The following is a 27,282-nucleotide window of genomic DNA, read 5'->3' on the forward strand; positions in this document are numbered from 1 at the left end:
GCTTGTCAAAGAAAAAGAAGAAATCCCTTCCAAACTTTTGATTTACTATTGATCTGGATGGGTTTTCTAAAAAATTATTACATTAAATATGCAACCCGATAATTATTATTAGACAAAATATAACATACCCTGTGTGAAAGATGGGAAACTAAATCATTGCTTTCTGTTGCCTTTCCTTCTTCTTCAGGAGCCTTCCAGAAGCCTGCATGTTTTAAAGGGAACATCACTGTTCATGGCATAGGAAGAAGAGAAATTATTTTTCAGTTGTTATTATTAAATAATTTTAAGCTAGCAGTGGTGGGTGTGGGTTTTTTGTTTTGTTGTTGTTTTGATTTGTTTTGGTTTTTAAAATTCCTTTTGGTTTTAAACAGGTATTTTTTTCTTTTTTTTCTCTTTTTTAATTTGAAGGCCAGAGAAATCTTGTCTCTTTATATAACAAATTCCCTGGCATTGATATTTTTCTGCTCCATGATCTGTTTGTTAATCTGGTGTAACTAATTCTGAAAAAGAGTGAAAATAGCTAAGAAATGTGTTTAAAATTCATCTTCATGAAACCTTCAAGAAGGACGACAGGCTGTTGCTAAACAGAAAGCTGCTGGTATAATTTCTGATTAAATGAGATAAGGGCTAAGCACCATGGCATTCTTCCCCATCATTTCCTGAGAGTTTGGGTGAAAATCTTCACATTTCTGGTTTTGAAGTAGTTCCATCAAGTCTTAGATCCAGCCACTTCCAAGCACAAAGACAGTGACTCTACTTTGAGCAGCAAAATATCATTGCAGGGAGTCTGCTGCTATTAATTGAAATCCTTACTACCGAGTCACTGTTTATTCAAAAGGCAGTTTTAATAATGTTGTGAAGTGGAAGTGTTGCGAGTTTTAAATTTTTTAAAAACTAAATTGTTGGAAAGTAAAGGGCATTAGTCTCAACCGTGTGTAAATGATAATGCAGATTTCCCTTGTTCTGAGTGACAGATTTTCCAAAGCTCTTTTTTCCTGTTTCTAAACATGACCAAAGTACCAAAACTTTATGGAATATTAGTGTTTCCCTGCAAAATGGTGCAGTGCAGGCAAGTTTCAGGATTAACTTTCTGGCACAGATCAATAATAGAATGCAGAAATGGTGTGATTACAGAAGCTGAAAAGCTGGCCGACTGCTTTGAATAATTAATTCTTGCTTGATGCAGGAAATTTTTCTCATTTCACTTTACAAAGAGAGATTTTTGTTGGGTTTTAATTTCTAAGGCTGGAGGATTATATAAATAATTTAATGAATTTTCTCATACACAAAACGCTGTTCTACATCCAATTTCTAGAGATGGATGTGCAGTGTCACATCAACCATAATTAGGAAAATAATTTTAAAAGCACCTTCTTTATTTATGGTTTATTTTATTTTATTTTGGAAGATGGCAGAAAACACAAAGAAGAAATTGGTACTTGCACTTCTACTTTAAAAAATGCTTCAAAGAAGCATAAACCAAAGGATTTGGAATACAGTTCTCTTTATTTTCTTTGTGGATCATATTCACAGAGTAGTCTTTCCCCTCCCACCCTTTAGTTTCATAATCATATTGTTTAATATGGCAAAATAAATGTTTTTGTATTTTGATTTTCCCTATTAGTGTTTTCTGAGACAGAAGGAGAAGAATGGTCTGTCAATAAGGAGAAATCATGATATTGGAAAGAACAATGTGATTTAATTGCTGTTAATTCATGGGCATTAAAATTCTGATACATTGTGAAATAGAAGATAATGACAGAGAACACGACGCTAACAGTATTCTCTCATGAACAGAAAATAGCACAGGCTTTAATCCAGTTATTAAGCTGTTTTTCAAAGTTTTTATTCAAGCACCTAGCTAGCTTAGTTGAAAATAAGAAAACATCCTGACATTTGACATTATAAAAGGAAATGGAGTCATTAGCTGTAAAAATAAATACAATTCGTGTCTTTTTGTCCATTTGTGCCCACTTCTCAGGTAATCATGCACATTTCAGACGATTTTTACACTTGCTTACATTAGAGCTAATTATTTTTTTTTTACACACTTATTCTTTTTTTTCCATACAAACGCATTTTCACCAGACTGTCCAATTAGCTGCTATAATAGCGTTGCGTATCGACACACAGACCTAAATCTGGCCTGATCCCAAATTAGACTACCGAGCTCCTGGTGGGCAGCACGGCGGGTGTGAGCCCACACCCTGTGACTCCACACGCGGAATTCGCCACCCCGAGCACGCGGCGCCTCCCGCGCGAGCTCACGAGTGACAAAAACCCAGCGGTTTTGGTAAAATTTGGCGATGGCGGTCAGCTCGGCGTCCCTCTGGACGCCCTGACCCCTCGTTGCCCTCCTCGCGCTGCCAGGACATGGGGAGCATTATTCGCCCCTGGGTGGGTGGTGCAGAGCCTGCTCAGCCACCCTCCAGGTGCCGTGCGGGGCTTTGGGGGATGCTGGAAGCGGGGCAGGGTCGGGGATGCTACGCCCGGACCGTGGCCAGCCCGGGGAAGGTGTGGACACAGAAGGCAAAAAACAAGAGCAAGCCTGAGATTGCTGTGATTTAGGACCTGACCAGCCATCTCCAGAGCGTTGCAGAGTTGGTGAAAGGCTGAGCTTGGCCTTTCCAGCAGTGCCTTTGGTCTAGCAGTGAGGGCACTTCAGCCAGCCCCACAAGTGGGTTGGATGTGTACATTATTATTTAAATTTTTTTTAATGCAGGCAAAATATAATCCCCATTCCTGCAAAAAAAAAAAAAAAAAAAAAAATTTAAAAAAAAGATGATGTGTCTGGGTGAAACCCTCTTGGGGGTTTCTTTGGAGAGGTACAAAAAAAAAAAAAAAAATTTCATGAGGGTCTCTTCACCTCTGTGCAATAAGAAAACCATGCAGCCTCCTCCAGATGTAGCAGATCTTTGGGGAGGGTAGAGCCAGCTACGTAAGGCTCCCCTCTTTACAGCAACTCTGGATCTAGCTGCAGTAATCACCTGGATATTCTCTACAGCTTTTCCCACCCCACAACCTCCCTGTCCAAACTTCAGAAGAAAAACTGTGGAATAATTTGCATTTTTTCAAATTTTCTGAAGGTTGGATGGAGGAATGACATGTATTCTACTTGATCATGGCCCACTCTTGCATACCCTTTTCCTTGTTGGGTATTTAACATTTATATTTCCATTTCCATTGTTTTTCTCCAAAGGTTTGAGAGAAGGCTCTGAATGGCCAGAGAAAATGTGTGAAATGGGCATGGATTTAAGAAATGGCTGTTCAAGAAAGGTTGCATGATTTTAGGGACTCGACCTGTAGTAAGTCTCTATTTATAGCTAAGGGATAGCGTTTTGAGAAAATCCAATTCCTTGTGGATTAAAAAAAAAGGAGGGGGGTTGGCACTGAGATTGCTCCATCAGTAAAGTATGAACAGATAAACACAGAGGATGCAAATATCCCCAGAAGGATGGAAAATTGCTTCTGAGTTCAGTGGGAATGAACTCCAATAAAATTCACCTTACGCTACAGCCCCTTTCCATACCTTGTCCCTGGCTTGCTCACAGAGTCTTAAAAATGGACCACAACCACTCTGGGAAAGAGATTTATTTACTCACATCCATGGGAAAATAGCTACACCAAACCATGAAAGCATACAGGTTGTGTCCTAGTTGGATAAATACCACTATACCTTGTTTAAATTATGGAAACAGTGGGCAGCTATAAAACTTGGTGTAAATACAAATGTTGGTCCTCTGAGTTCTTCGTAGTCAGCAAGAGTAGAGTAGGAAAAAGAGTTCTCCATTTTTAAGTGGTAGAACCAATACTGGATAGAGAACATCAAAAAATGCTGAAGAGATTACCCGAGACCAAGATATTTTTAATCAGTGGCCTCTCTGCCTTTTTTTTTTTTTTTATTATTATTATCTTTTTGGATATCCAGCTTGAGACACCATGAGTGGAGTAAATTTTCAGAAAGCCTCGAGCACCTGCTCTCTGAAAAACTGGTTGCATTAAGGTAGCTGAAGATGAGCACCAAGAATTGCTGCATCCAAAGTGAGCTTGCATTAGAAATCCCAAATTCCCTCAGACTGGTACTTAGGGAGGACCTAGTGCTTTAGGCAGCTCTGAAAATCCTAGGCACCATGCACAGTGCGTGTTTTTCTCTGACACTGGCAGATTTAGGTAAACATCTTCCACCTAGACCACTGCAGATTTAGTGAAAAGAAGTATTTCAATAGCTTTATTTTCTCTTAACTCTAAGGAGGACTAACTAAATAATTCAGGGCTAGCAATACTATATTATCTCACTGATAGTTTAAAAAACAGATGTATTTTTTAGATACAAATAAGATGTAAGGAAATGAAGTGTTTTTTCCTTTTTCTCTTCTAAAACTTAATGGCTGGTTTCAGATTTTGTCTAATACTCTAAGACTTCACAATTTTAAATATTTTTTTTCTTATTTTTGTTTCTTGTGATGTGTAAGTAGCTAAGAAATATTAAATACTGTAATGTTCTTTAATTAAGACAATAACATTTCAAAGGCTAATGTAAAATCAAGCTGCTAAAGTTTACAATTTCTCTGTCCAGCAGTTCATTTATACAACTGCCCTGAGTAGATGCTATTATGCTGCTTAGCAAATGGCCTTTAAGAGTTTAAAAATAGCTCAGTAAAGCTACTCAAAGGTAATACAACACTTCTCAGGCATCTTTAATTAGAGAGAAGAAGAAAAGAAGAGTTTTCGCATCAGTTAATTATTCACTCAATGATTTATACACAACGAAAACACAATTGAAATGTTCAGGAGAACTAATTGTGCTTCTTCCTATGCATGGGACCATGAGCTTATTTTTCAGAAAGGCAAGGTTTGAAATCGTAAAACTAGTCCTATTTTCGTGGACTGTTTTAGCTGCTTTTGTTAAACTCTCTGTTGCTCCCATGTGAACCAGTGAAAACAGTTATTTGCTAACATATATTGTTGTGAGATTTCTTTCCGAAACCCCACTGATCCCCTTTAACAAAAAGATTGTTTTATTTTAAAATTCCTATCATAATCAATTTGCAGTGTTTCTCAAACTGGTACAAATATGTAAAATCTGTGCTTTTAAAAGCTTCTGCTTTGAGTAGCCTTACACTCCATAATTGTGCCCTAGCAATTGTCAAGCTCTATTGCATGCCCCATTCACGAAAATTATAATCTTTTTGGGATGACATAGCTTAAAGAATTTGAATCTAAAAAATTCCTTACCTAGAGCTCCCATTAAATTATATTAATTTAAAATATCTATGGAATGATATTCTCACAAAAAAAAAAAAAAATCAAGAAAGCAAAACACTAAAACAAAACAAAACCCAAAACCAAACCAACGGGTTTGGGGGAGGGAGTGTCTACGAAAACTCTTTACAGTAAGTAAAAGAGGTTTATCACAGTTTTGGCAGCTTGCATGAGTTCATACCAAAAAAAAACCAACCCAAAAAACCCCAAAAAACCAAAAGAAAACAACAGCAACAAAAAAGACATCTTTCACACTTAAAAAAAAAAAAAAAAACCAAAAAAACTTTCACGCTCTAGGCGTACCCTCTCAGTTGTAGGCCCTGAAGCAGTAGACCCCGTAGAGCTTGTGCTTCTTGTCGGGGAAGCCGACGAAGCGCACGGCGGCCTCGCTGGGGCTGCAGCGCTTGCGCGGCCGTGAGATGGGGTAGCGCACGCTGCCGTCCGCCAGCCAGCCCGCGTCGCAGCGGTCGTAGCCCAGCAGCTTCCAGGCCGCGAAGATCTGCCCCACCTTGGCAATCTGCGAGCCGTCCTTCAGGCAGGCCTGCACGGCCTCGTCGTACGTCAGCTTGGTGGGGTGGATCAGGTAGTAGAAGCGGCCTGGGGAGAAAGGGGGAGAGGCAGAGTTAGCGGTGTGCAGAGTTTGGGTGTTGGCGGTGCTGGAGGGGTTTTGCAGGCTTAAATCTTGGCAGTCTTAAATCAAAGAATCACACAGAATCACAGAATTCCAGGTTGGAAGAGACCTTCAAGCTCATTGAGTCTAACCACGGAATTCCAGATTGGAAGAGACCTTCAAGATCATTGAGTCCAACCAAAGAATGACCAGGTTGGAAGAGACCTTCAAGATCATTGAGTCCAACCACAGAATTCCAAATTGGAAGGGACCTTCAAGATCATTGAATCCAACCAAAGAATGACCAGGTTGGAAGAGACCTTCAGGATCATGGAGTCCAACCACAGAATTCCAAATTGGAAGAGACCTTCAGATCACCGAGTCCAACCACCAGGTTGGAAGAGACCTTCAAGATCACGGAGTCCAACCCAGCCCCAGCACCTCACCTAAACCCTGGCATCAGTGCCACATCCAGGCTTTGTTAAACACATCCAGGGATGGTGACTCCACCACCTCCCTGGGCAGCCATTCCAGAACTTTATCACCCTTTCTGTAAAAATGGTTCCTATTATCCAACCTATATTTCCATTGGAGAACCTTGAGATTGCCTTCTCTGGTTCTGTCAGTGCTGCCTGGAGAAAGAGAGCAACCCCACCTGACTACAACTTCCTTTCAGGTGATTCTGTGACCTCAATGGTGTTGCCTAAAGAGTTTTACTTTTTATGCAATTTCATACACTTTTCATAAATCCACAGCTCTGTATACCAGTTATACAGCTCCTGGTATTTTTCCTACCCTTTCTCTAAGATGTTAGAGTAACAAGTTGACCTTTCAGCACATTCCTGAAATACTTTTTGGTCTTATTGTCAAGCAGAGAACCTATAAGAAGACATAACAGGAATTGGGGCATAGAAACCCTTGCACCAACCCAAGGGGCAACTGAATCTCCTATTGGATATATCTCTTAGATATCCTAATTAATTAACCTTATGAAAACTGTACAAATTGAATACCTTTGTGCCCATAGCCCATGACTATGGATATACCTGGAAGCTTCCAGTAAGGAACTTCTTTTTTTATCTTACCATTTTAATACTGTGGCAAGGCTTTTTTTCTGCTTTGATTTCAGGCAACAATACAATAACACTGACTTTTGAGGAGAAATGGAGATGTTATGTTGAAGGATCATGTGAAACAGTGGTTAATTTGGGTCTGTGCCAGTTGGATGTTGTGTTGTTGAAAATGCTGTGACTATTTTGTATGGTGAATTGATAAGTGTCAGGAGGAAAAAAGAACTTACCCAAGAAACAGCAGAGGTACAGAAAACAGATTATTTGAACAAAAAAACCCCAACCAACCAACAACAACAACAAAAAAATCTAACCCCCAAAAAACCCCTCAAAACTAAAAGCAATGCTATATTTATTTCTTCTAATATCAAAGTATGGCATCTCCACCTGAAGTCACATTCACTGATAGCATTTTAGGGGAGGGCAGCTGCAGGTAACACATGCTCTTTTGCTCTCTGACAAGGTGGTGACCTTGTTTCTGATTAAATACCAGCAAAAATTTTTTTTCTTTTTTTTTGTGAGAAAGCCAAGGTATCCAACAGCTTCTCAGAAGGAGAGTTTTAGCCTGTGGTGGAGCAAAATCATGTCTGTTGTAAGTCTTCACCAGCAGTTCTGCAGCTCTGTTTCTCTTTAGGCATCAAAGTGAATATCCTCACCACAGCACGAGACTGAACTGATAGTTCTGCTGAGAAAAATGTTCCCTGTCTCAAGGAATGAGACATAATGAAAATATATGCCAGAAAATAAAGCCCAAAAAGCCAAGTCTACCCTACTAATCCATACACAGCAATAATATTGGTATTGATTCTATTTATCAAGGCAATAAACATTCATTGTGAGCATTTCATTCATTATGCTTGGGGTTATTTATCATCACTGCTTTGACAGCCAAGTGGACTGCAGAAGAATCGTGTTTCTTTGAAGGCATTCGGTAATTTCCAAATAGATTCACAACTTTTCAATCTGCCTGCTCCTGGAGAGGAGAGTTAGGTGAAAAAAAGGAATTTTTTTGTTATTCTTCTGGGCACCTTCTAATTCCAGAGCACACTCTTTGCTGATTAATTAAGAATGTACTCCAAGACAGTATCCACTTTATGCCTCACAAAACTCAGGTAGATACACAAAACTATGCCTAGTATGAGATTGCTTTCTTGGTAAAGAAAAAGTGGTGAATTAAGAGTTATGTCAGCTTCATATTCCTGCAAAAATCAAGCAGGATTTTTTTTTCTAAATGAAGGAAAGTCAGGTCAGATTGCAATATAAAAGTAGTTGAATTAACCCTGCCTAAAGGTTGGAAATTGGATATCAAGACAAGAACATTTCATAAAAAGGAATCTACATTGCAGCTGCAGTGGAAAAGAGACTTTTTAAAAAAAATTCATTGATGTCAGAGACAATATCTACAGAATTTCCATAACTCCAAAATTCCAAAATTTCCATAATTTCCAAAACTCTTGAGAACAGGTAATCATGCCTCTGTGGAACACTTTTTAAAACTCTGTTTTGGCAAGTTGAGAGCATTCACAACGTGCTGCTAAAGGGAATGTTTACTAAATGGAATCCTGTCGCTGATACGCTCTTAAGATGTTCCCCCAAAGCAAACAGGATTTCTGATTTAGGGGAACAGGGGTTTGGACTGATAGGGTTTAGTAAACTTCACCTAGTTTGTGAGTTCCTGTTCAGGCCATATGTCAATGGAATGTAATTTCCTAGGGGTTTGCAGCAAGGTCAAGCTTTTGACATCAATATTATTGACATCAATAATAAAATACTCCTATACTCTGCTCCTCCCTCAAATAAGAGAAATTTAATAGTAAACTCCACAGAGGTGCTATGTGTATCCAGAATGTCTGATTACATAAAATCCCATTAATAAACTCTGTGCAGATTTGCAGTTTTCCCCCTGATATTAGTTGGGAGGGGTTCCTGACTGTTCAATCTCAGAACTTGTTAATTGATGTGGAAGGATAGGGAAGAATTTTCTGTCTCTCTCTCATTAATGCCTGATTTGACCCCTCACACCAAACCCACGGGGCAAAGGGTTTGTGCAAACCTGCCCAAACCCCATCTATAACAGCTATTTTGAGATTTTTGTGTGTAACAGAACAGCTGTAAGAGGAAAACTCCAGCCACTGGCCTACACACCCCACACCCTTGTGACTGTGGAAGTTTTAGGGATGAATCACACTCGGAGGTTTCCTCAAGCTTAGTGCTCAATTGAGAGGCTTATTAGTAAGTTTCTGTTATTTAAAAATAAAAAAAAAAAAAGGAGAGTGATATTTAAGACCTGGTAAATATTTTGACACCCAGTGATCCCCTCAAATAACTGATTTTGAATTAAATATGTGAGGAAAAAAATTTTTTTAAAACACGCCAATACCAGTAATGACTCCGGTGAGTCAGAAGCAACCACTGCTAATAAAGGGTGTGTGATTTTATTTCGGGTTCAATTTCTCTTTTTGGAACAGTTGCTACATGCTCCCAGTGATAAAATACTCTGACATAGTCAAATGAACAGTCAGCATTATTCAGACAGGACTTTCCACAGCTTTCTCCCATTTAAATGTGACAATTGCTTGTCACATGCACTGCTGTAATAAACAGGTGGCTCACAGCTGTGCTTTTAACATGCTCTCAAAAATGTATTCCTCGTGTTCTTAATTTTGTTGAAACAAGATTTTTACTTGATTCTCTTAGAGCTGATGAAAGATCAATTATGCACTATGGTTCTGTGGAAAAAGTATATAATAAAATGCATGTTATTGAGGGGAAAGTGTGATGCAAGCTGTACTTGTACTTTTTGTTTTATTTTCTTCAAAAAGGTTTAATTATAGAGGATCTGATAAATACATTTACATTTAGCTCTTTCAGCACTTTTCAGTGCAAGAGATTCTCAGGGATTTTCCTTAAAAAAACAAAAAACAAAAAAACAAAAAACAAACAACTGTTGTCCTTCAGAAGACCTTTGAAAATAGATAAGGAATAACCACTCAGCTCTTCCATTATACATTCCTTGGTTATGGCTATTAGGCTCAGTGGGGAAGATTGTGACAAAAGAATTTATTTGCATTTATTTCGTCAAATTGATCATCTGGAGAGGTTGCATGGGGGTGGGGAATATCCTCATTCCTTGGGACAAGGGAAGGAGAGAAATTGGGGTGATCTGCAGCCCTGGAAAAACTTTGGATCCCCTCAGCTCTTCTAAAGATGACATGGACTGAAGTGCAGGACAAGTGAAGGAGAAACTGGCTGTGAGAGAGCAAAGCTGAGCCCTCAGGCACCAGGAAATTCCAATGTGGAATTTTCAAATTTAAGTTAGATCCTCCCCACTCGTGTACATTCATTTCCAATAGTCTTTATCAGCACAAGGAATGTAAAAACTGGTTGGGAAGCATATTGCCATCCAGTGCAGGCAGAAAATGTTTTGTTATTTCAAAATATTTTGATGGATTTCTCAGACAGCATCAGGCTGTGTTGGTCTTTGCTTTGTTTTATGAAACACATCATTATATATATATATATACATATATATATATTTATACATATATGTACACATCACTATATATATACTGGTAGATTGCTGGTACTATTAGATATAAGGGCTATGGAATTATTTCATGTTCTTGGGTGCAAAACATGAACAAATCTTGTAGGAACCAACAGAAACATTTCAGTATAAATCAGCTACATGGGCAGAAAAAAATGTATGTTGTATTTGCCTTATTCTATGAAAAGTCATCATGGAGGGTAATTTCATAAAGTAACAAGATTATTTGATATTGCAGCTTTGCTCAAACTATTTCCTTGTGCAGATAACAGAAAAGCATGTAAATGTTTTTATTAGCGGTACAATGCCTTCATATTTAACCATTATTTTTTGTGTAACCAGGTCATCGCAGTTGGGATCCAATTATTCCACAGGGAAAACTCTGAACCTGGATTTGAATTCACTGCATTGATGATTACATTTTAATTTTTTTACCCAATTGGCTGAGTACCATGGCTTTTAACATCCTTCTTCAGGTAAAAAACAAGCTTTGCATGTATTTCAGACCAAGATTTTTTGCTTTTAGAGCTGAATTACTTGAAATGGATCCTTTTTTTTTTTTTTTAAATAATCTCTGAGATCATAATATATTTGGGGGATTTTTTTCCCTACGGAGAAACCATTTAGAAAGTATCTAAACCTGACTCTTTTTTTATAGAAACTCCCACAACTGTTTTGTTTTTTTTTTTTTTTTAATTGTCTTTATCCTTCCCTGCTTCTGTGGCCCTTGGAATTTTCCCATCTGCATTACATAACGTTGAAGGCCCCTCTGTTTCCTACTATCAGGAGACTCCAGCGGCCACTGGGAATGCACTGTGTCCCAACCACCTCTCATTTTCCTTGCCTGTTCCTGAGCTGAGAGAGTCAATATTGGGTCTTGCAGTAATAGGGGTTCATTGTTTTTGTTGGGTTTTTTCCCCTTTTCGTGTTTTTTTTTTTTTTTTTTTTTCCTTCCAGGTTTTGGTGTTTTCTTTTTGGTGGTTTATTTTTGTTTTGGTTTTTTTCTTTTTTTTTTTTTTAGTTTTTGGTTTTTTCGTTGATCTTTTTTTTTTTCTTTTTTTTCCCTTTTTGTTCGGTTTGGTTTGGTTTTTGTTGTTTGCTTTGGTTTTGCAGTGAGAGAGCCAACATATGCCATTAAACACACTTCATCCAAAATGCTGTGCTGAAAACAGGGAGCTGGCAGAGTGGCTGGGGTTAATTGTGGTTATGGAGGTGAGCCTGGGACAGGGAGCAGTGGAGAACACAGAAGGGACATGTGAGGAAAATGCAATCTGGTGAGTTAAGGGAGTGGAAGCTGAGAGAAGCAGAAATCTGGATTTTCAGCTGATGAGTCACATTTGACATTGAATTGTGGGAATATATATCTATCTATATCTATATCTATATCTATATCTATATCTATATCTATATATCATCTATATCTATATCTATCATCTATATTTATCTATATTTATATCTATAATCTATATCTTATCTATATAATCTGTATCTATATCTATATATCTATCTATATAACTATATATCTATATATCTCTGTATCTATATATCATCTATATATCTATATCTATCTACACTTTCTCTTTCTCTCTCTCTCTTTTTCCAATATCTTAGTCAGTAGTTATTATTCTTTCTTTTCCCCAGAAATTGTGCATTTTGTTCCTTAAGAGGCGCTGCTCAGCACCTGGTGTGTAAAAGGGTGGTGATCACCGAGCAGTAGTCACAAGGTTTTACTCTGCAAGGGTTAGAAAAAAAGTGCAGCTATCACATTTTAGTTATTTTTGTTTGATTATTCAATACCCTGGTGATATTTCTATAGCACAGGCTTAAATCCGCATAGAAGAGATGAGTTCATTCAGGATTTCAGCTGGGATAAATGAAGCAAGAAAAACTGAGCCAGCTTTTAATGGGATGAAGCAGTACGATAAAGAAATCAGCCAAACTTTTGTTTCAGATCACTTTGAACCAAATGTAATACTGTTGGCTTAGAGGAGTTGTTTGGGTTTTTCTGTTGTATTTTTTTTGGGGGGGGGGAGGGGTTAATCTTGTGTGTATCTTTTTTTTCTTTGTAGTGAGTTTTTTAGGCCTTTTCTTTGTTTCGTTTTTATTTTTAATTTTTTTTTTTGGGGAGGGTACTTTTTTGTTTGTTTTGGTTCTTTTTTTTTTTTTGATGGGTCTTTTTCTGTGGAGGGTGGTGCAGACTTAGCACTGGAGCACATCTTCTAAAACCAAGGCTTATGTTTATTTTTTGCTCTGCTGTAGGATAAAGCTGCTTCACTGTGGCTAAGCAATCTGTGCATAAATATAAAAAGGCCACACTCCATGGTCTGAGTGGGCTGCAAGCCAAACCTGTACAGAGTTGTGTAGGAATTATCCACAAGTTGGATGCTGTAGAGGATTGGATGCATTCACAGCAATGCTTTCTACATCTTTTCCTGACATTAGGTAAACCCTGAAATGATAGCAAGCTGAGATTGGGTCCTTTAATTTCATTTCATACCTAAAATATATATCAGCTAATAGCAAAAAAAAAGCTTGCAGTTGCTAAAGTAAGGTTTACAGAAGTCCAGCCTCAGAGCAAAAATGATCAGTGGCTTCGCAGCATACTAAGATTAGAAATCTAAATTATGAATAAATCTAGAAATAGGTCTGCTGATAAGGAACTATTAGTCATATTAGACCTGGTCCATGAGCAGGAGCTGCTGGACACTGCAGAATAGGTGCAGTGATGATCAAAATTTTGTTCTGCTGACAGATTTTAGCAGTAGGAGCAGAATTATTGACTTCAACAGGAAATCTTAATTAATGAACTGCAGGTTTGAAGGCTGAACTGAATTAAACTGATTACACACCAGCATTAAAAGGATGTGTAGAAATTTTAATGGGGTATGTATAAAGGGTATGTATAAATTTTCAAGGAGTGAAGGTGGAGACATTAGAAAGTCCTGCCAGTACAAGTCCTGAGTTGTAAAAACTACCTATATGACCGCGTGGCAAACACGACTTTGCTCTGCGTGCGTACCCTTGAAAACTCAACAATTATTTTATTACCCTTGGTTATTTCATTCCTAGCGTCTTCCAGGTTTAACACAAGCTTTGACAAAGCTTTCTGCCCCTGGAGCACCTCGCCTAAGCACAGCCGTTTACTGGGGGGAGGGCAAAGGAAACGCTCTCACCGTTGAAGTTGGACGTGAAGCAGAAGACGTCGTAGCGGCTCTTGTCCTTGTCCCAGAACCCGTAATTCCTGACGCCGGGCACGGTGTTCCTGCCCCCGCAGGGCTCCCTGGGCTTGGTGATGGGGTACTGCACGGAGCCGTCGCTGAGCCAGCCCGCGTTGCACCAGTCCAGCCCCGACCTCCAGGCGTCGTAGAGCTGGTCAAAGGAGGCCATGACCGCGTCCTGCTCCGTGCACGCCCGCTGTGCCTCGTGGAAGTTCAGGTTGTACCGCCCCAGCCGCGGGGAGTAGGGGAACACCACACCTGGGGCAGGGGCAGAGAGAGAGTTACCAGGCACTGAGACTGAGGCATAAGCTTTAAATAATTTAGGGATTTTGTAGGAGCTGGGGTTTTAGTTAGAGATAAGCTTTATTGTGTGGAAATTCACAAAATCAGAGGGTTTTGGGAAAACCGCAAGATGCAGGCTTCAGATGCAGCAGAACTGCGATTGGAGCTAAGCAACAGCCATGAGATTGGTCAGCAGAAAAATCATTTAAACTGTAGAAAAAGCAAGGACAAATAGAACAATGGTGCACAAGTATTAACACTTGTCTAGAATAACTCCCTAAGCTGCAGAAAAGTTCATCTAGCAAGATATTAGGAAGGTTGAAGCTTAATAACGGAGCTCTGTGCATTGTGTTTGAAGGCTCACAAGCAGGTATTGCATTTGAAATAAGCAAGCATTGTTTAACCAAAGGTACCTGTGCTTATAGTGGTTGGATAGAACTACTGTCAATACAGAATATACACTGTACAGATATAAATACTGTCAGTGTGCTTTTGCTTTGTGTGATTGGTCACAAAGTTCATAAAGTGAGTTGTGACATTGAGTTCTGCATCTGCTGCCTGGGATGTGAGCTGCTGGCATCTTCCCATTGTCATAACCATGTAATGAGGCTGATGCTGAAAAATAAAACAGCTTGAGGCGCATTCTACAGCAGCCCCATCTTGTTTGCGTCTGTAAATAGCCCCCCTTACTGGCGTCATATTGGAGTTAATCAAAATAAATAGGTAGGCCTTAATGAAGTTAAGAGTTAGTAGTTAACTAATAATTGATTGCTTGTCAACACAATGTTTGGTTAGCTGGGTTTATAATGAAGAATATAGAAACTGGTAAAAGCTTTTGGGAACATAAGACAATTGTGGCCTCCTCTGCTCTGAAACCAATTGAAGATGGGGAATGGGAGTTCTACCAAGAGTTCATTTGTCATATTTGCATTGAAAAGGTAGAAAGGTCAGAATGAGGAATACTTCATTTACTTCCTCATTTGGGACCCCTCCCCATGAAAGGGACCACGGACCCATTTCAAAGAACAAACTGCGCGTACTTAATAGCTTTTGAACTAATTACCATACGAAGTGGGGAATGGGATGTACCAAAGTGATGACTATGCATTTGTATTTTGGGTCTTCAATGCTTGTATAGATAAAAGGACGCTGTAATGACCTGTAAATCACAGTGTGTATTTGGGAGCTATCTCACAATAAACACACACTTTCTAACTTTAAACTGTTAGAGAGTCTTTGTCCATCACAGTTGGATATCGGTGCTAGATCAATATCCATATTTTTAATAATTGAGACGGCAGGGAGAAGGGGAACAGCTTTGGCAGCCACCTGGAGGAGGAGTAAATGGGAAGTAAAGGTTGGATCCGTGATGTGTGGCAGTGTCGATTTTTTTTGGGGGGGGGGAAAAACGCCCCATTGGCAGCACAGCAGCTCTGGTTTTGGGAAGAGGTGTCACTGTCATATTTTCTGACAAATCCCTTTGCCCGAGATTCTTCTCCTGGGAAGCTGAGAAGCCTCAGAAAAAAATGAAAACAATAATTATCTGATTCGCTTCTCCTGTGTTTGGCTGCTTTGGAATGTGGTTGGAGATTGTTTATCCAACAGGTGGTTGTTTGATTGGTTTCATGTGAATTGTTTTGACTTAATGACCAATCACCAACAGCTGTGTCAGGACTCTGGAAGCAGTCATGAGTTTTTATGATCATTCTTCGTCACCTTCTTGTAACCTTTCTCTATTCTTTAGTATAGTTTTAGTATAATATATCATATCATATCATATCTATAATATCATATATAGATAATATAGTAATAAATTAGCCTTCTAAGAACATATTCATAATCCCTCCTTTGTCCTGGGGGGGACCCAGCAAATACCACAAAGATGTTAGGAGCTGCTGTCTTATCTCTTCAGCTGTGCCAAGGAAGGTTTGGGTTAGATGTTAGAAAGAAATTCTTCGCTGAAAGAGGGATTGGTCACTGGAATGGGCTGCCCAGGGAGGTGGTGGAGTCACCATCCCTGGACTGAAAAAGATTGGATGGGGCACTGTGTGCCAGGGTTTAGTTGATGAGGAGATATTGGGTCATGGGTTGGACTAGATGGTCTCAAAGGTCTTTTCCAACCTAATTCATCCTGTGAATTCTGTAATTCTGTGGTTGATTCTGTGATTCTGTGCTGCCTTGCCTAACAGGATCTTCTCCCCTCATCCCCTTCCCAATGGGAATCCTGCCAGGTCTGCATGCTGCTCCCACCTGCACCTTGCTGTCACCAAGGTGGTCTCAGTGCCCTCCTCTCACAGTGCTTGTGGAGGAGCAGAGACAGCTGGAATTATGCAACTACACATTTTTCATGGAAAATTTCCATTTATCCATTGTAAGGTCAATTTCTCATTTTAAAAAGAGTCAATTAAACCCTAGCATAGCTTTACTTTTTGAATTTGTTTGGTTTTTTTGGGGGGGTTGTTTTTCTTTGCTTATTTTAATTTTGTTTATTTGGGTGATTATTTCTTTGTTTTGCTTTGTTTTGGGTTTTTTTTTTTTAGTTTTTTGGGTTTTTTGGTTTTGGTTTTTTTGGGGGGGGGGTTGGTTTTTTTTTTTGTGTATGTTTTTGTTTGTTACTTCATTGTTTTGGTGGGTTTTTTTTAGTGTGGAATGGGAGTAGGGGAGTTCCTGGAAGCTATTTAGAAAGAAGAAATTGTTGAATGAATCACTGAATTTCTATGAATTATTTCTTTTGACTCATAGACATTAAGATGAAATGTTTTGATCAACATAAAAGAGCATTGTGTTCTTTGCATGATCCCTTGCCAAGATTTCCTGAGAAGTTCAGGACAGTTGCTCTTTGTGGTTTTTTTTGGGTGGCTTTTTTTTTTTTTTTTCCCATTTTCTATAATTTCACATTATTCCAGGAATAATGTCTGCCTTAACAACAGCGTTTCAAGGCTAATCTGGTAGGAGGCTCAATTTTAGCATCCCAAGGTTTTAAAGCTATGGGGAAATGAAATCAGCGAAGTTGCGTGGGCGACTTCTCTGCTGTTTTTTGGCCATTTGCCGCCTCTCAGGGGACAGGTTTGCCCTGGCACAGATGGTGGCACAGACCATGTGTGACACCCCCTTCCCTGTGTGCCCCTGCAGCAGTGATGGCTCACCCTGAGACGGGGTCACTGTGCAGGGAGCATGGCCCTGCCACATGCTCTGTGTCCCCCAGGGGACAAGGACACAGCCTTGTCCCCAAACCCTGTCTGCTGCTCATCCCTGCCCAGACAGGGTCAGCAGAGAGACCTCACCACAGAGGACAGCCAAAAGGGGCTGGGAAATGTGGGGACACCTCCAGTGTGACCGTGTTCACAGGAGTCTTATGTTGAGGGAAGAGACGAGGATCTGACTCCATGCTTCAGAAGGCTTGATTTATTATTTTATGATATGTATTACATTAAAGCTATACTAAAAGAATAGAAGAAAAGGTTTCATCAGAAGGCTGGCTAAGCTAAGAACAGAAAGGAATGATAACAAAGGCTTGTGGCTCAGACTCTCTGTCCAAGCCAGCTGACTGTGATTGGCCATTAATTACAAACAACCACATGAGACCAATCACAGATGCACCTGTTGCATTCCACAGCAGCAGATAACCATTGTTCACATTTTGTTCCTGAGGCCTCTCAGCTTCTCAGGAGGAAAAATCCTAAGGAAAGGATTTTTCATCAAATATGTCTGCGACACCTGCAGGATGGTTTCAAAAGTGACATCTAATCACAGTCACTGCCCTAACCTGATACTTTTTTTTTTTTTAATTCTAGTTTTATGGAAAATATCAGACTTTAACATTGTTCTTTGGAGCATGAAAGACATCTCAGAAAGCACTGAAGAACCACCTCCCCATGTGGGTTTGATAAAGCAGAAAAGAGAGACCTGAAACAAAAGTTTGGATCAGACTTCCCTAATCTTCAGCAGGGCTTGGAAACTTAACCCAGACCTAAATTTTACAGTTGGCTTTAGCCCAGTCTCATAATAAGCTGAAATAAAGTGGTATTAGAGAAGATCCAGCTCAGAATGTTTATCCTCAGACATCTCTGTTGAGATAAGTGCTGTAGGACTCGGGGGGACTGAAGACAAGATAACACATGAGCCAAAAACTTTGCACTGGTATAAATATCCACCTTCCTTTTTACTTTTTTTCCTGCTGTCGGATCCTCTTGCCTATAACAATTTCTTTGTCCTCAGGGCAGTGCAGAACAGGATGGACAAATTACCCAGTGGTCAAGCAAGGCAGTCACCTTTTGATGAAGCCACTCTTCTTTCAGAACATTCTAACCCATTTCCACCAGTTTCCTAAAGTCCCCTTGCTTCCTCTTCTCTCCCTCACCCTTCTGTCGTCCAAGTGTTATTTTTGTTTTAACAAAATCTTTGCTATTACTAAACCTCAGTGACTTGGTCCAAGAAAATAAAGCATGCAAATGTAAACTTGGCAGGGTAATAATAAACAGCATTTTACTCTGCTTCATCAATTAGCTAGAGAGTCTGCTTCAGTTCTTGCCTTTTGTAAATCCTTTGTTAAAGGGCTTTTCTGTTTTGTGATGTTCTGAGCTGCAGTGTATGAATGTAATGTAATACAATGTGTGTTAAATTCAACTTCATAAACAAGACACTGAAGAGGTTTCCTATTTTTCAGCATCTCTGTTTTTCCTTCATCATATCTTTGTTAAAATAAAAAAAATCCATTCTTTGTCAATGGATAGAAGTATCACTGGGTATAATAAAAATTTAGCAAATTCAATAGGAATCCAAACCTTTTTACTTTAGAAATTAGAAATTAGAAATCTAATACTTATTATTTTTTTCAGAACTACATTTCCCCAGACAACACACTCCTTTTCCAGTACATGTGTTTGATTTGCATATACATTATAAAAACACCCTACAAGTAGGAAAGATCAAGATATAAACTTACATACTTATAAAAACTGAGCGGCAACTAGTTGATAACTATTCAAACAGATTTGATTCCGTAAGGTTTCCAAAATCACTTTTCAAAAGGGGCTAAACTATGTATGTAAATGTGTTACAAATCTGAGTTTGACAGTTTGGGACATAATGTTTTTATAACATAAATATGCACTGTAATATTAGCTTTGGGCTATATTGGAGCAGACTGCATAGAAGCTGATTTTTTGTTGGAGTTCATCTGCAGTACAAGCCTGCAACTGATTAGCATTAATTTCACCCTGCAGCTGGGGGTGGCCAGGGCTGATTTTGCTGAGGAAAATGTACTGGGTTTGTGCTTTGTGCAGCTTTGAATTACCTTGCAATTTTTGTTAAAGTTTTTTTTTTTTTTTTTTTTCCCTTCACTTCCCTATCAAACCTTGCTGAAATTCACAGTGAGAGCTCAGCATTCATCTCCCCTTCCTTTTGCACTTTAGCAGTGCTGATCCTCAGTTGATGGCAGGGCATCTTCCTCAGTCCTGCTGGACCTTACAAACTCACCAAAGTGTAATCCATCCCATCTGTTCCTGAATGGACAAAAAGCTGTCCTGAGGCTCCTTGCCGTTCCCAAGGCACAGCCTGAGCCTCAATTTCTGACTCCAGCCCCTAGACAAAACACCAGCTCCCAAACCTTAACAAATTCAGCTTAAAGAAAGGGAGGGAGGCAAAAACCTTCCAGCCTCAGAAGGTTAAAGTCTGGTTACTTTGTGGGAAGGCAGAGCTGAGCAGCCTTAGCTTGACCTTGGTCGTTCCAACCCCTACCCATGTGGAGGCTGGGTGGGGATATGAATTTCCATTATAAGGAATCATGGTGTGGCTGCTCTCCCAAATCCTCAGTTTCTCTGGAAAAGGTTCTGCCCCCAGGGAAGGACCTCCTTGCTCCCAAAAGAGACAGGGAGAGCCTGAGACACGTCAGCTCAGCAGAGAATGAGTCTGTCGGTGAGAAATGAGGGGATGCATGCACCTGTGACCAAGCAACTGCAGTTGGGAAAATGAATCCTGTAATGGAAATTGGGATTTCCACCAGAAATGGACGTATTATATATCCTCCTCACAGCCACACCAGTATTTCGATGGATTTCTCATTCAAGTGAGCAAATGTACAACTCTTCTCCACTTGCTGTGCTTTTCTGGGAGTGTATTTGTCTTATTTGTATTTCAGAGTCTTATATGTGCCCTTTACATGAACCCCTAAAATTGAGTGCAAGCGAATTCACTTCACACACACTGTCAGTGCAAAGAGCTGGAGCGCTTACCCAGGACAACAAGGTGAGGAAATAACCTCAGAAAGTTCAACCCCTGCAATGATTTGTGTGTATTAATTAAGCCAGCTACACACACAATTAGCAGTTTCAAGAGTATTGACACGTAGAAACAGAATAACACAAATTTCTGTTGATTCATATGGGGAAAAAAACCAGCCAGTAAAGAAATAGGATTTCTTAAGTTTTAGCCCAAAATGAAAACTAATTTTTCTCACAGCCAGTGCAAACATGGGGCAACAGTAGAGTTTGCCATTTACTGTATTGTAAGGCACCGTTTTATACTGGCAGGTTCATACACTCGAGGGCAAAATTTTCCTTGCTGGATTCCTAAAATTCCATAAAAACTAGTGACCCCCTCATTTTCACAATCTCCACCTCCATCTTCCTGCCTGTCAGAACTTTCAGATGTCTGACCATCCGGCCACTGGCTGTCAATCTCAGGCATCAATGTCCCTAAAAATGAAAGTCAACCCTGAAATATTGTCCCTCCAGCATCCCATAACTGTCAGTGGGGTTGCTTGCTTCTAACCAGTAAAAACAAACAAAACACACTGATCTGACCCAGGGCAGATTATTCCCTTGTATTTCTACAGCCTTTTTATAAAATTTGGGGACCGTTGCCTTTCTCTGCTCTTCCTAGCTTAATCACTCCAAATTTTTTGTGACACTTTACTTTTGACACTTTACTTTTGACACTTTACTTATACAATTTCTGCCAATTTTTTTACCTTTTTGTCTCACCTGAATGATTCAAGGACCATTTCTTGGAGCATGTGCAACCACAGCTCCATCTGCAAAGCCCTGTCACAGAAGGAATTGCATTGCTCTGCCATGAGTTACTCTTGACAACCCCTCTCTGGTTTTTGTTCCAGGCACCCACAAAAAGTGTGTCCTATAAAATCAGCTTTTCAGAGAGTAGGACAGATCGTCACACAGAGGATATTAGAAATATGTGGGTTTTTTTGGTGTGTGTATGGATGGAACAGCAACATACAGAGGAAGCAAATATGACATTATTAGGCTAAATCTGATTTCTCCTGCTCTTGAGAGCATGGAGTTGATTTCCTGTTGGTTTCAACTCTGAATTCCCCATTGCTTACATCCAGCTGAAGACCAAATGAACAGATTAAAAAATTATTGTTTTGACAGTTTGAAAAGGTTTGTTTATATGAAGCTTATGGATCTGCTTGAGCCATTTTGAACTAAAGAGTCTGGTTTTGAAAGAGATGCCTGGTTTTTTGTATTTTTTTTCTTTTTGGATCTAAAGGCCAACATACATCAGAGCAATAACATGAATGCTGGTGGGTTTTGGTTCTTGGGGAGCCACATGAAGAGTTAGCTTCTATCTAGAAGCTGCTTTTCTACAGAGGCTTTTAATGACTTTACCCAGATCTTCAAATTCCCAGTAGCGTTGATGTAGAAGTTAATTATTTCATAGCCTGTTTTGCAAACTTACTGTGTTCAACTCTCATCTCCCTTTGAAGAGAGAAACTACTAAAAATAATTTTATTTTTAAAAAATTATTTAATTATTAAAAAAAATATTTAATTATTAAAAAAATAATTTAATTTGGTAAAATCCCGCCTCTGGCTGTTTGGCATTGTCCCACTTTCTCTGGTTCTCCTGCAGGGAGGGCACACAAAACCTGTGCCTGAGCAGCACCTGAGGGTTGGGAGGCCAAACCCACAGACCTGGAGCAGTGAGATTCATCACAGTGTGAGGTATTCATGAGGAAATAAACCAGCAAAGCGCAAACATAAAGAAAATTTAGTGTGAGACCATAAAAAGCTGCCGTAAATAAAATTTAATGTGAGCTGAGAATTCTTTTTTTTTTTTTTTTGCTCATGACTCGGACAACGACATCTGGCTGCTGTCAGAGACCTTTTAATATATCAGGCTTTTGATTTGAGGGCGCTGAACAAAGAGTGTAAAACTCATGATCCATATTTTAAGGCAGGAGGAGAGTAAGGCCATTTCAGAGAGAGATGGCTTTGGTGGTGAGGTTGGTCTCCATAAAGAATATCCTGCTTTTCTCAGTACTTGGCACTTCTGGCTGAGCCCAGACCAACCCTGACCAGTCCTGCCACTTCAGGCTGAAAATCAGGACACGATTTAGGGCATGAACTAAAGATGGTGGTTGTGGAAAACTGCAGTGGGTTCCAGTCCTGAGCTTTAGCTGGTGCTCAGCACAATCTCTCTGGTCAGGGAAAAAAATGCCGTGGCTCCCAATTAATAAAGATGAAGAAAACTTGTCGCAAAAATATAAGGTATGTAACAAATTCAGTCTGACTCTAAGTTCAGAGGTTTTTTTCCAAAGCTGAAAGTGCCCAGTTATTATGAATGTTTTATTTAATAACACCCCCAGGAGGCCTTTAAGGCTGGAAAAAATAAAAGGTTGCATGGTGGGAGAAGGAAAAAGGTCCATGGAGGTCGAGAATTTTGGTATCGATACAGGGCCATGGGTTTTGCACAGGGAGCCATCAGCTGCTTTGCACTGCTCTTGGGCATTCCTGGGTGTAAATGGCTTTTTCCTGCTGCCAATTAACATCCTCGAAGCCACCACCTCAGGATATCAGGCAGCTGATGCAAATCATTCCCACTGTGAGATTAACCTGGTTATTTACACCAGACTGTAGAATTTTGGAATAGGCTGATGTATTTTAATTTTTGTCCAAATATTGTGGGGTTTTTTTCATTCCCAGGTCTCTTCTGCTTTGCTCAAATGCATTAAATGGAAATTAATGCCAGAACTACATAAAGCTGCAAGGGTGTTGCAAAAATAAGCACAGGGCCATGCAAACAGAGGAATATATTCTATCAGTTATATATCTCCAGTGTAATATTATTATATTTTAATACTTATCTTTTTTTAGGAAAGTTCAGTGTGCTATAGACACAGATTTACTGGGTTTAGTCAACACAAGCAGGGCTGACACTGAAACTCTCACCACTCTTACCTTACTTGAAATGTTACATTTTACCATGAGGTTTTGCAAAGAAAATGTTCCTTCCAGTTTAAGAAACACCACTCCACAATGTCAAAAATGAACATTACACCTGCCCCATGCGGGGCAAAAATCACTGAAAAACCGTTGTTCCTTACGTTAGCCAGACACTGGTTAAAATATGTAAACTTTAATTTGAGAGCAGGTTGGAACACACTTGGCTGAAGAAATATGATTCCTCCTCTACTTATGAATTTCCTTATTTTGGAGGAGGGACCCTGACCTTGTATCCAAGGCTGGTGCTGTATTACAAAACAGTAACAGTAAAAAAGCTAGAAAATCTCCTTTTTTAAAAACAGATCTCCCTTGTGTTATTTCACGCAGCAAAGAAATAATTCCTCACTGCTTCCTCACTGCAGCTTTAATCCAATAACGAATTTCAGGTTTGGGTTTCGGCATGTGCGCAAGCATTTGTGCCAAGCTTCAGGCAAACTTGCTCTGCTTCCACGTCCACCAGCATCTCCCCTTCCCAGGCACAGCAGGAAGCAGCCACAGCACGATCCCCTTGCTTTTCACAGCAGAAAAATAATGAACTTTTGCTGCAGAGGAAGCAAGAGCCTGGGCAGGTGGGGAGAGCTGTCTCACTCAGGTAAATCTGAGCCTTCCAAGAGGAATTTTCTCCCTTCAGGGGCTGAGCAGCCCCTGCAGAGCCTGCCCCAGTGGAGAGGAGGCTGAACACATGAGAGCTTTTAGCAGAGAAAAATAAAGATTTTTATCCTCCAGCTGATTTCTGTCTTCACTCATAACTGCTTTAGAGAACTGAAGCTAAACATGTAAGTGTCCAGTTCTTTATCTCATAAGTTTGAAAAGAACAGGGTCCCTTCTTGTTAAAGATGAATTATGTGGGGTGGAACAACCTAAATGCACTACCCCACTGGCATGGAAACTGGGCAGAGTTTTCCTGCAATCCAAAAGGGGAAGTTTCTGTGGCCTCCAGCCAGGAATGGAAGAATAGATGTAAAGAAGTAAAATAAGCCCATTATGTTTATTTGGTTCCAAGAACCACTGAGACATTCTTATTGTGCAGGGCAGCTGTATCCTTTTTTCCTTTCCCCCTTTTCCTTTTCCTTTTATTTTCCCCTTTTCCTTTCCTCCTTCTCCTTCTCCTTCTCCTTCTCCTTCTCCTTCTCCTTCTCCTTCTTTCTCTTCTCCTTTCCCCCTTTCCCCTTTTCCTCTTTTCTCCACTTTCCCTTTTTCCCATTGTCCTCCTTTTTTCCTTTTTCCCCTCTTTCCTCTCTTTCTCTTTTCCTCTTTTTTCCTTTTTAAATTTCTTTTTCTGCTCCCTCTCTCAGGATCCCTCTGGCATACACTTGCTGGTGAATGTATGCGTATGTGATATGTCCTCATGAAACTTTTGATTTACCTCTGTGTTCCGTGCAGTGCTTTGGGGAGAAAAAGAAAGGGTCGAACACTCTTTTACGTGTATTGAAACTCATAAAATGTAGTGGATTGCATCAGAAGTAAGGAAAACTGAAATTTTGTCCTCTTTAAACCTGCTTAATTACTTTTAAACTCTACTGTTTTAAAAAATAATGCTGAAGAAAATGACTAGACACTACATGTAGACGTTGTCCTGGCAGACAATAACAAGATCTGATTTATCTAATTATAAGGCTGGAAAAATGCAAACCCACTGTCTCTGGGTAACTACTAGAACTTTTTTAATCCTTAAAAGAAGATTTGCATTTGCTTGATAATCTGAAATATCCCAAAGTTTCTTAAAATTACCATCGGGGGGGAGAATTTGATATAATTTCACCTAGGTAAAAAGATGCAACTCCTTCTGCAAAATGACAGGAGAAAATCAAAACCACATGGAACTCTCAACACTGTGTTTGCTCATCCTTTCTTGGCTCCTCTCACACCAGGTCTGGCTGGAATTTGGATACACTGTAGGACAGCGTAAGCTATAGTAGCCAGGCCGACGCTCCAATTTATGATTGTTGTCAGGCCAAGGTTCCCCAGAGCACAATGAATCCTGCTTCCTCGGCTTGCTGTTATCACTGATAACACACAAAATCAGTGATGACACACAATCAGTGATAACACAAAATCAGTGATAACACAACATCGCCGATAACGCAGCGTCAGCGATAACACGACGTCAGCCATAATGCAATATCTGATACGGCAACATCACCCAGGAGGGGAAAAAACCCCAGGAATTCCCTAACACCACATCAATCCCACCCAAGGCGTGTCCCAGGGTGTCACCTACCTTCCAAATTGAGGGTCACCACTGCCGTGTCATCCTCCAGCCCCTCGATCACCTCGCACTTGTACCTGCCGTAGTCCTCCAGCCTGATGTTGGTGATGACGAGCGAGGCGTCGTTCTCGCTGCTCTCCCGCAGGGACACCCTGCCCTGGTAGCCCCCGTAGCTCTTCCTGTGGTGCCCCATGGCCACGAACACGTCCACCTCCTTGAGGTAATCGTAGGTGAGTTTGGTCCACTTGACGCGGATTTTGTGTGTTCCTGAGCCGGCGGCGGCGGAGGAGGAGTGCTCGTGGTAGAATTTGCATGGCAGTGTCACGTTGCCGCCACGGTGGGAGAAGATCTTGGCTTGCTCTGCTACCACCAGAAGACGGGGCCCATTTTCTGTGGGATTTAAGGGGGAAAAGGTAAAAAAAAACCGCAAAAACCAACACCAACACATTAATGCATCAAACATCAACCCGCTGTGGTTTGGTTTCGCGGGGTGTCCCGGGATGAAGGAAGAGATGAGAATCTTGACTCTGTGTCTCAGAAGGTTGGTTTATTATTTTATGATATATATTCTATTCTATTCTATTCTAAGAAAATTATATACTAAAACTATACTAAAAGAAAAGAAACATCAGAAGGCTAGGAAAAGAATAGAATGATAATAAAATCAAGGTGTTCGCAGGGGTCCTGGGATGAGGGAAGAGATGAGAATCTTGACTCTGTGTCTCAGAAGGCTGGTTTATTATTTTATGATATATATTATGTTAAAAGAAAATTATATACTAAGACTACACTAAAAGAGACATCAGAAAGCTAGCAAATGAAAATAATAGAATGATAATAAAATCTTGTGACTGCTCACAGCCTCAACAGAGATGGCTGTCATTGGTCATTAAGTAAAAACAATTCACATGCTGGGTAAACAATTCTCCAAATCACATTCCAGAGCAGCAAAACATGGAGAAGGTGAAGCTTCCCAGCTTCTCAGGAGAAAAGATCCCAATGAAAGGATTTTTCATAAAATATGTCTGTGACAACCCGCTCTCCAAGAATTGGCTTGCAGTCTTCCTTTTACACAATGGGTGCGGTCAATGCTGTTGGTGTCTCAAGTTTTAGCTTTTATATTTTTCAGATTCTGTGCTGCTTCAGTGTGTAGCTCTGAGCTTCATGTTTAGTGTTAGCGAGTTCTCCTCCCAGGATAGGTAGGAAAAGGAAAACAATTCCTTGGACTTGTCTTTTCCTTTTCCTCGGAAAAGGAAAACAATTCCTTTTCCAGCTTGACCAAAGACAACAGTTACAAGATCCAGGCCCAAAAATTACAAACAACAGTAAATTGAAGAGAGAAAAACAATGATAGGATTTCATGGGCTAAAGCTGGAATTGGACAATGAACTGCAAGATGCAAATGGAGCAGAACTGATCACAGTGACAGACCCCAGGAGTGTTCGTGCATTTTGGGTTCATTTTGGGACCATTTTGGGTTCATTTTGGGACCATTTTGGTTCACCTTGGGTGCAGCCCTGGCTGGGCTCTTGTGCTGACCAAGGTGGATCCATGGAGGAGATCCTTTGAATAAATCCCTGCTCTATTCTGTAACTCTGTTCACCCTCTGTTCTAGCTCAGCCTTCACCAGCTGCATCTGCAGGATTACCACTCTGCAATCATTTTGGACCTATTTAGTAATAAGGTAGTTATTTAGTATAAGCCTATTTAGTATAAGCCAGTTATAAATAAGTATTTGTCATTATTATTTAATTATGATAATAAAAGATTAAAATTATAATATATATTAAATATTCTAATTTATTATGTAATTATTTGTGCAAAAGCATCTCAGTGCCCC

The 27,282-nt window shown here is 39.9% G+C and overlaps 1 protein-coding gene across 3 annotated transcripts in view; it reads right to left on the reverse strand.

Moving 5' to 3' along the window:
- Positions 1–5,569: 5,569 nt before the first annotated feature.
- The window catches only part of HAPLN1 (hyaluronan and proteoglycan link protein 1), a 32,789-nt gene continuing 11,076 nt past the window's right edge, over positions 5,570–27,282 (reverse strand). For all 3 annotated transcript variants that reach the window (XM_054288287.1, XM_054288278.1, XM_054288271.1), the window contains 3 exons: positions 25,455–25,832; positions 13,663–13,965; positions 5,570–5,859 (listed from right to left, as the gene is read on the reverse strand). In XM_054288287.1, the coding sequence (XP_054144262.1) occupies positions 5,570–5,859; positions 13,663–13,965; positions 25,455–25,832 (971 nt within the window). The remainder of the gene's footprint in view (positions 5,860–13,662; positions 13,966–25,454; positions 25,833–27,282) is intronic.

Source organism: Melozone crissalis, unplaced genomic scaffold, assembly GCF_028551555.1.
Source record: "Melozone crissalis strain CALT ecotype California unplaced genomic scaffold, PUWL_Pcris_2 ptg000005l_1, whole genome shotgun sequence".
Taxonomy (NCBI): domain Eukaryota; kingdom Metazoa; phylum Chordata; class Aves; order Passeriformes; family Passerellidae; genus Melozone; species Melozone crissalis.